At 39.9% G+C, this 10,178-nt stretch overlaps 1 protein-coding gene across 1 annotated transcript in view; it reads left to right on the top strand.

Moving 5' to 3' along the window:
• Positions 1–9: 9 nt before the first annotated feature.
• SLF2 (SMC5-SMC6 complex localization factor 2) overlaps positions 10–10,178 on the top strand; it is a 29,352-nt gene continuing 19,183 nt past the window's right edge. The window contains exons 1-4 of the mRNA XM_017726153.1: positions 10–5,068; positions 5,534–5,703; positions 6,914–6,971; positions 7,678–8,825. Of these exons, the coding sequence (XP_017581642.1) occupies positions 5,032–5,068; positions 5,534–5,703; positions 6,914–6,971; positions 7,678–8,825 (1,413 nt within the window). The 5' untranslated portion in view covers positions 10–5,031. The remainder of the gene's footprint in view (positions 5,069–5,533; positions 5,704–6,913; positions 6,972–7,677; positions 8,826–10,178) is intronic.

The raw sequence follows: 10,178 nt of genomic DNA, 5'->3' as shown, positions 1-10,178 counted from the left end.
GGGTGTTCCAGCCGGGAAGGGGCCCGGCCGGGGCCTCCTCATCGGAACTGGCTCATGGTGCCGGTGTTTGTTGGCCAGGGGGTCTGGCAGCGTCCGGGAGACTGAAGGGAGTGTCCAGCTAAGTTCTGGCTGGCATCTCCAGCACATCCTTCAAAATCCCGGAGTCGTCCCCCCTGTGCCGTCCCAGCTCCTGCCCTGGCGTTACCCAGCCCACCTGTAGAGCTGCGCGGCTTCAGCGGTTCGGCTCTAACCGAGAACTTCAGGTGTTGGTTCGGCTTCCAAACCTGCTCCGGCCGGGACCTGCCCCGCTAACGGTGCTGGAGGACAGTGCCCGCTGAAAGCAGTGGCAGTCTGTAACAGTGTTTTTAGACTTGGCAAACTTGTCTGCTAAGTAGAAATCCAAATTCTGCCAAAGACTTGAGGTTTTTCAGAGGCTGCCGAGTTGTTTCTTGCAGAATGAGACAAGTCATAATTTTCTAATGCTATTAGTAGTACCTTATTTTGTTCAGATCCTCTGTTTTGATAGCACTGTCATTTAAATTAAGGAGACAGGGTAAAAGTTCGCTATTTCAGTCTTACTTTTTGCCCTAGAAAGTGAAGTGAAACTGTGCAATTTCAGTTTTGTTGCAGTTCTCTAAAAGACTGAAATTTTCTGTGTGAGTTTCTGTTTTGGCTGGTTTTGTTGTGATTTTTTGTTGTTGTTGTTCTTTCTTGTGCTTTTCAAGGTGCTCTATTTTGTCAAAGATGTAGTAGCTTTTTGTAGTTTCTTCCTATGTTATGTGGAGTTGCTGTCTTGGAGCTGTTGTTAGTATTTCCAGTACAGCTTTTTAAAAGGATAGTTTTTATCCAGCCAGAGATAACCACTAATATGGCTGTAAACACTAACTACTTTTACCAAATGCTCAGGGGGCTATTTTTTAAGACAAGTGAAAGTGTTTCCTCTTACCCTCTTCCATGCAGGCTGCATCCTTAGTTGTGAAAGGCCTGGAAGGTCAGTTAGGTTCATGTCCTGGCTGCGTAGCTTTTTTCTTTTGTCAGGTGAGATCATGTATTTATGGGTTTTGTGTTTTCTTTTGGATTTTGTGGTCTCCCTGGTGTCTCAGTCAAGCTGCGATTTCACAAAAAACGGTGTGATCGTTTTTATTTGGGATAAAAGGTCTTGCTGAATTTCTATATAGTGCTGAAAAGTGTTAACCGGAGCTGTATAATTGTTGATGTAGATACATTAAACAACTGTGATTTTCATTTTAGCAAAAGAGTGAAACACAGTAACCTCCTACTGATGGATAGAGATTCTCCTGGGAATGGCATGTGAACAGTTATGGCCCCATTCACGTAGGAAGTCACATGTTCTCTTTGTACTTTCACATGTATGTGGAAAGCAGGTTGGAAGGCCCACTTCTTTTTCACATTCTTCCTTGTACTGTATTACATCCTTTCTTTTTTTCTTTTCCCCACCCTTTGCTCTTGTCTGAAGTTTCTAGTACACTTCCTTGTTTGAGACACGAAACAGAATCTTGGCTGGACAGTTCCTAGCCCTTGCACTCCAAAAAGCGGAGTTACAAATGCAAAGGAGGAAATACTGGTGCGTAAGCACTTTCAAGCAATTAGTCTCAGACTAATCACTCACCATCTCTCCATTCAAATAAAACTTGAGGGAGAAGGGAAGTGCCTTCATTCCCTGTTATTTTGTACAAGGCTTTGTATGATCATGGAATAGACAAATTTTGTTACAAAGCTCTTGGATTTAGAATAAAAGACAGCAAAAAGAACAATATGGGAAGGACATAAGCAGTCACTTGCAATCAGTGGCTGTGGAAACAAGGACAGCGATGGCAGAAGGCCCTGGTTTTGGTTTTGTTATAAGCTGCCCCCAAGGCCAGAGTAACTGAGGTTCTTGTTAATAGGTCCCTTAGGGCGGATTAGAGAGAAGGAACACTGAATACCTGGTGTTTATATACACACACACACAGGGCTTATTTTAGAATAATTTGGTTGCAGTGGAAATGAGGTATGTAGCCATTCTGGTTATTATCTCTAGTAATATAACAATATAAAAGTATGCAAATACCACCTAAGAAAATATATAAGGAAAAGAAGGAAAAAGAAAGGATAAGAGTTGGTTGCAGAAAGATATCACCATCATGGTTCCGGTTGATTGTTGCAATTCAGATGTCTGCTGGTCAAAGTGGTGCTTGCAGTTTTGATCAGTCAGGGATGGGGGAAGTCCCCAAAACAGAGTTCATTGGGTTAATAGACGTTCAGGTGGGAATGCCCAGGTACCTCCCTTGGAGAGGGTGAGTTTAACACTGTCTGTTGCAAGGCCCTAGAAATGAGTCTGGGGGCACTTCGGGGCTCTTTGATGGTTTATGACCCCATCTTAGGCTGCTGTTTCTCACATCATGTTTTCTCACATTATGCCTTGTCAGAAGGGATAAATACCTTGAGGCCTAAGTGTGAATATCCCCATGCCTCCCCCTGAGTGGGGAAGGTGTTGTTTTACACCTGAGCCAGTTGTGTAAAGGGGGACATTGGCACGATAAAAAGCATTTTCCCAGCTCTAAGAGTCTGTGCCTTACTGGCCTTGTCCCTTATCTGGCTCAACCCCCGGCTTGTTTTGTTGTGGTCATCCTCTGGTGGTGGGTGTACACCCTCTCTTGTCTTGGGCAGATCAGAGGTTTCACCACCACACACAAACACTCTCTCCTTCTCCCCTTCAGCTTGGGGGGGTGCAAACTTGAGCCTCAGCAATATTGTTTGAGTCAAAGACTTTTAACATTTCAGTCCCTCACAGTTTGTCTTCAAGATTTAGGTGCAGAGAGGAATCTGGGTGGTAACTGAAGATGAGATGTGGCCTGCCAGCAGTGCTTCGTGTGCAGATGGGGCTTTAATGGGGAAGAAAGAAGTACAGTTGCTTAGTTAGGAAAATAGAAAGGGTTTGGAAGTATATGCAATGTGGAAAGCTGTGGGCACTGGATGATTTTGCAGCTTGAGATCGGGTGTGTCCTGAGGAATGCGAGGTGGAGAGGGCTTTGCTGTGAGCAGGTGAGGCCAGGGTGGAGTGCAAGGAGGTCTAGGGCAGAAAAACAAATCGGTCAGCAGCAAAAACAGTGAATAAACCTGCATTTTAGCCTTTGATTCTTCTGCTGAACTGAAGTGTGGGGAGCCTGTGTGCTGAAAATTTTCTCTTATTTGAAAGTAGCTGAGTGATGTAAGTAGCAAGAGTTGTTAGGCTGCAAGTTTAACTTGAACTACACGGCTCTGTTGAGTAAGTCAAAGACGGATTATAGCAAAACCTGGGGCTAATAACCTGAACGTTACCAGTAGTTAGATCAGGCAATATTAGTGGCTTAAATATTACTTAAAAATTAATAGCTGGAGTGGACAGCCCATAAATCGTGGTACACAAGCAATAACAACCATATTACAGCATGGACCACAGAACCAAGTGAAAATCCCCCTGAAACAACCTAAGAGGGTGTGAATACAACCACAGAGCGCCACTGGGTAGCAAAACAGTGAACTGGTGAAGACTGTCAAGACCCCAGACCCTAAAATCACTATTGGTCTGGACTGCTGGGGAGTTCAGATTGTAAGGGTGTAATTGCCCAGGGATTTCTGTTTGTGGTCCCTTTTTTGAGGCACCAGCTTGAGCTACCAGGTGGCTGATTTGTCCTAGTGAACCTGTCTAATGGAGTTGAGAGCCTGGTGTCAAAAATTTCTTCAACACCATTGCTGTAGCATGTGAGAAGAACACACATATTTCAGCCTATGCCAAACTGAGCTGGGACAGGTTGGAGGCAGCCGGTCTTTGACAAGTAGTTTCTTTGCTTTCTTTGGTAAACCAAAACCACAGTTTTGTGCTCTCAGAGATTCTGATTACAGGTGGCTTTTCACTGAGTTACAGTATCTTCAAATATCGCTGCTTGCCAGTGTCCTGATCTAAGAAGTATCAGTGCATTATAAACAGCTTTTTGTATTTCTATAGGTGCTAAAAATGCAAAAGCCATGTGGGAAAATGCAGAAGCGATGGTTACAAGCTTAAAGAAAGTTTGAAAATTAAATCCAAATTAATCAGCTTCTTCTGGCCTAAGCTTCAAAAATGGTGACTGAGTCTGTGGGGGCACAGTCATGTATGGATACTTGAATATGTTATCTTAGATTCCGGAGTGAGTAGGTTTTGCCTTGGTTTATCAGTGTTGCTCAGGCATTAACAATGTAACTTCATCTTGGAAGGTACAGAAAGACAAGAAAAGGTGGAACCAACCTCTGCTGTTCTTGCAACAACGTGAACAATTGTTTTCACATGAATACTTTGTTTGAACTTCAAGACGCTTCCAAAAGAGGCACTAAGTATAGCCTTAAAGTCATTAGCAAACTGTGTGGCAGAAGATGAAGATACCAAGCTCACGGATCCTGATGTATTTTATTGTTCAAGTTGCACGTTGTTCAGCCAATCTGCCCATTTTTAGAAGTGATATTCTTCAGTGGAGAATGCCTTGGTGTTCTCATGTCCCAGTTGCTCTTGCCAGAGGAAAGACTTCTGATTTAATGCTAATAATTATCTTGTAGGTGGTTGTTGGCTGCTGTTTCTGTTGGAAGCCAGGTGAGATGCTAACTTGAGTTAGCAGGTCAGAGTGATAGTCAGCATGGGGAGGCTGTTAAATCTATAATGTCACCACATAATGTACTGGTGAGGTCTCATCTAGAATACTGGATGCAGGTGAAGTCAGTCCTACTCAGGAAAACCTAGTTTAAGGTGGAAGAGTGGTTAAGATTTACTAGGATCATAAAGAAAACAGTTTGAGTGAGGAAGCTGACAGGTTAACTTCATTAGCCAAGCAGAGCAAAGGCTAGAAGGTGAAGAGGATGATGATGCTTTTTCTGATTTATCAGAAATAAGAGCTGCTGGCATTAAAGAAAATCGTAGAAATAATTTACAGTATTTTAATTATATCAACATTCACTGAATGGCCATTTAGGTATTGTTCTTTTAAAAAGATAAAGTTATGTTTTCTCTTCAGAAACCAGATGATTACAGAATTCTTCAAACCAGTTTTAAATCAAGGTAAATATGTTTTTTTTTTTTAAGTGGAAGATATTTATATGAATTTTAATTATGTAAGTGTGCAGAATGATAGTCCAATCTCATTCCATATTGGAGCAGCAGCATAATGAATATAGCTTACCAAATATGTCAAAATGAGTGCATTTACATTTTTTCTAAAAACATAACTGAAAATGTCAATTTCCTGTTTAAATTAATTTCTTTAAATAGTGATGCAATTACTATTTCAAGTTATGTCTCATGCTTAAGCCAGATTGTTTATAACAACTGAAGCTAAGTCCTAGGTCATGTGATTCTTTGCATGGCAGTAGCAAACCTGGATGATTAAATAAATTAATTTTGGATTACATGTGAGAGAGAAAATATAAAGTAATACAGTATAATAAGGTTTGTTGTTTTGGTGTCTTTTTTTTTTTCTTCCAATATAATTTTTGTGAATAATTGAACTTTTCTTTTCTCTCTTAGACCATGGCCATAAAGACAGAGCTGTGCTGTCCTCACCAGACAAAGGAAATGTAAAGGATGAAGGACTGGGGCTGTCAGTTTTACGCACTGAAGGTTTTGAAAGGAATATATCTTCTCCAAAGAAGGTCAGAAGAAAAAGATGTCAGACCAAACACCAAACAAGTCCTGTGGTAGGTGTCTTTTGGAAAAGGACAGTGTAAGCATTTCAGAGAATGGCAGAGTGTGCAGGGCCCTGGGTTTATTGTACCCAAAAGTTGTGATACAGAAACTCCTTGTTACCGCAGGGTCTTGGAGGTATTCCTTGGCCAAAAAGGATGAGACTGCCAAGCCAGAACAGGGAAGCAATGAGAAATGTCTGGGTGTAAGGAGAGCACCATTGTCTTATGGAAACAGTTGGGAAGAAAAAATTGGCTATGTGGATCTCACAGACTCCAGCTCAGACTCTGACAAATGAGTTTCACCACCAGAAGCTGATACTTGAAAAGACTGGGCTGGAAATAATGGCACTGTGAGCACCACATCTCTGTGCTCAAGGCAGGTTTCCCCACTGCCCTGCCCTGCTACTGATTCTGCATTTAGGTTGTCATTGGATGCTCTCTGCAGAGAAAGGGAATGGGAGATGCAGAAATTGAAACAATCTAAGCCACATCCTATAAAGCCATTCTAAGGAACAAATATTTTGGTTCAGGGGTCTTTGAAAGGGTTATTAAAGGTGGAAATCACTGACCCATTGTGCATATGAATTTTGTAATTCTTTAATTTTTTAAATTTTACACAGTAGGATCAGATTCTTGGTGCTGCCTTTTTCAGATGTAACAGAAGTTTGTTCTTTTGCTATTCCTTTTTAAGTTTTAGGTCATGCTTGGGTTCTTAATCATTGTACAATAAGTGAAAAATCCTGTTTTAAAAGCAGGGGAGATATTCTGGGCTAGATGCAAGCATGGAAATGCAACAGAAATTGTAAATTGAAATTGTATTTTGTAGAAAAAAGATGCTTTTATCTTAAATGCCTTATAATCTTGTGTTTTCTTACAATGTAGTTTAGAGAGCAGACTGGCAAATTTCTGCTATTTAAAAGTTGCAGTTAATAGCAGTTCAGATTTATGCATTTAAACCACAGTGTTTAGGTAGAGATGGGAGTGGTCCTATTACAAATGTAATATTTCATTACAGGCCACTTTTAATCTGAAGAAAAATATGTAATTTGGGTTCTGGATAGTTCTTTTTTTGAGATCTTTGCAGCTGTGTTTTAAATTTGTCTTGAAATGAGGTCTATTAACATATTTCTGGGGTTGTGTGGAACTAAGTCTGTGCTGGATTCAACACTGGTTTTAAAAAATATACAATTAACATTTTTTTTACCTCTGTCTTTATTTTTAGGGAAATGGATGTTCTATAAGAAAAATAATGTCTTTTGGTTCAAGGGAGATTGCCTCAGGTATGAGCAGTGCTGTTAATATAGTATTAATTAAACAATCAGATTCATGACTTCATAGCTCTTTTTAATGGCTTTTTTTTCCCTTGAAATTATGTTTTCTATTTTCTTTTACTAAAACAGTAATTATTGCTGTATAGTCAATGTTATTTCTAATACATGGCAAGTTTGAAGAGTTTAAAAAGTAATTTGTGATTTTAGTGTAAAACACGTTGATTGTAACTTAATTAGAATTTGTGGTATTTCATTGTCTTAAAACCTTGATCCCAAATTATTTTTATGCGTTCTCTTGCACTTTGGATAATGCACATTTTCTGTGGTGGTTAATAAATTTTGCCTTTCAGCTTAATCCAGAAAGAATAGTCTTGTTGAACCAACCACTAAAGTTTAACTGGTATTTTTTTGTTGCTTTTCATACCTTCTAACAACATAATTTTGTTCTATGGGAGGTAGAACAGAATCTAAAAAGCTTATATGAGTTGAAGCTTGAGGTAGGTCAGTAGGAAGATAAATGGTTTTAAAAAAAAAAAAAAGGGGGTCTTTGGCTGTGGAAACCCATCACACTCTTTGCTGCTCTAGTCCTAGCTGACTTAAAAACAGACATTAGTTTTTTAAATGGAAAGCTGTTACATGTTTGATTTTTAAAAGTTATTACTATTTTTATTTTATTTTTAAACATAATAACGGTTTTTTCTCTAACACTTTCTAGATGACCCATCTCAGCCAAGGCTAACACAGGTTTTAGAACATGAGACATCTCCTCCACATGCATTTAGAGCATCATCTGAGATGGCCTCTGGTGCACCAAAGAGCCCAGCTGTTCCTTCACACTTCTTTACGGTGTCCTTTGGGATACCCAAACAAAGAGACTGTCCTGGGAAAAGAAAACACACTGCCATGAGTATGGATGTGGATAGTTCAGATCAATCTGAAGTGAATGACCCTGCTTTTAGTAGATCATCTTCAAAATGCAAAAATAGAAGGTCTGACTTTGTAAAAAATATCTTTTTAAAGTCTCCGTATGATGATGTTCTGCAACTCAAGGAGCCTGCTGCTGTGTCTAGACATGATTTGACTCCTTCAGAGGAATTCCTCAACTCAAGCAATGAAAAGGAGAAAAATAATTACTCCACTGTAGGTTTGTCATCTTCATATTCTGCACACAGTCCTGCTAAAAATAACCACATTTCTGTTGTGGATACCAAAGAGAATCAATTGCAGCTGGCTAACTCATGCTTTTTCTTGGAAAACTCCCTTCCTATTTCTCAGGAAAAAAGTACTGTGTTGCCTTCTCCCCACCACTTAACACAAACAAAAGGCATGAAATCCCCTCTCCAGGTTGCTGGCTTATCTCAGGTATGGGATGTTAAGAAAGAGCAAGATAAAAGACCAGAAAGACATGAACGGAATAAAGGATACATTGTTCAGCCCAGCAACAGTTTTTCAAATACAAACCACAAAGTTTCTGAAAATACTGCTGATTCTAGTAGAATGGAAATCTCTGGGAAACTTGGACTGTCCCCAGAGACTGGTAAAAGTGTTCCCCCTTCATTGTCTTTGAAAGAATCTTTCATGGATAGTGGCCACGAGTCTTCACAAACCTCAGGAGAACTAGAAGTTAAAAGGAACTTTACAAACAAGTCCAAGCTGGACAGAAATTGGCAAAGCAGCTCTGAGAGTGAAGATGACATTTTGGAATCCATTCTAGATGATGATGAAGAAGAGGAGAAGGAGGAAGAAGCATTAATGCCACTGGAAAAAATTCTCAGTTCAAGTCACAAACCACAGGCAGGAACCCTGGAAGACTCTTTTGACAGTTTTTCTCAGGACACCGTAACTCCATTACTGAAGCTTCATGTAAGTGGCTAAAAACCAAAATAGCATGTTGTTTCAAGTACTCTTTTATGGATGTTATCTGCAAGAAAAATAACATAGATTTTAGCACAGTGCAAGGCCCAGTGGATGCTAAGTTATTACCCCATGTTTCACATTTTAGGAGAATTAAATTTTGTTTAGTAGGTACCCACCAAAGCACAGACAGAGGCTTTGGTGGATGAAGACCTCTCATACTCAAAAATCCAATTGCCTCCAACCTTCCCTGTTCCATCTGGCACATACAGACAGCAACTTGTTCAGGTGTTCTAGAAAACTAATTTCTGCTATTTAGCTTGGTTTTACAAACAAATAACAAGTTGCCCCAGCAGCTGAGATGTCCAGGAGTCTTCTAGTACCTATTCCACTACCTTGCAGGGCACAAACTGTGGCTGTCTTGTGTCCTCTGCAAAAATTGAGTAAACGTTGTAGACTCAGTCAAGTTTTTGTCTAAGTGGTGCCAGTAGAACCCCTTGCTAACAGGATGTGTGTGACTGATTGGTAATGGCTGCTTTACATTAATTTTAGTCAAAAATCTATTCTGCACCAACACTCAGCCACCTCTTGCTGATTCGCATTATGCCCATTAAAGCTACAGCAGAGTATAATGAGATAGCAGATAATCAGCTTTGTTGTGTTGTATTTTTATATGATTTTCTCCCTTATCCATAATGCATGATAATTCAGAATTAGTTGCCTGCAAAACTGGTTACTTGGCTTAAGGGTCCTGTGCTGCTGTACAGTTACAATGTAGTTGGAGAGGGGATGTGCTTGTTCTGTGCTTGTCCTGGGAATGGCTGAAAGATGGTTTGTGCAGCCAGATTGGTTTAGCTGTGTGCCTTCTGGTGGTTTTTATGAGTTCTGTTTTTTGCTTTCCCCCCCCCTAAAGTTAGGAGGTTATGTTTAGAAGATGTGTGCAGTCTAATGTTTTTGTTTTCCTAGTCAGGTAAGATTTTTATGAGCTGAAGTTAACTGGAGGAAATTGATGTAGACATTCAGAGATCTGTGTGCTAGCCTCCAGTCATGTATCCTTGACACAGTCTGTGATTGTCAGAGATCTGTGTATGAGTAAGTGTGGTGTTTTCTTTGAGGTTGTATTTAATGGGAATTTGAAGTATTTTAGGATTTCAAAAAGCTGAATGAATTCTGATCACAAGGGATAGCTGACGTGTTTGAATCCCTGTGTACAGGATATTATGGTGATGAATTGGTCTGTGTTTTTAAAAATTAGCTCATTTGCTCAATAAGAGGTTGTCAAATAGGTAGTGATTTTGAAGTTTTATTGTAAAATAATGTTTTAATAGGGAAGGTCCTGCAGTAGGTCTTAGTGTGGCATTC

Source organism: Corvus brachyrhynchos, unplaced genomic scaffold (assembly GCF_000691975.1).
Source record: "Corvus brachyrhynchos isolate BGI_N302 unplaced genomic scaffold, ASM69197v1 scaffold61, whole genome shotgun sequence".
In the NCBI taxonomy this organism is placed as follows: domain Eukaryota; kingdom Metazoa; phylum Chordata; class Aves; order Passeriformes; family Corvidae; genus Corvus; species Corvus brachyrhynchos.
The sequence above is the reverse complement of the archived record's forward strand: the minus strand, read 5'-3'. Positions and strand labels throughout refer to the sequence as shown.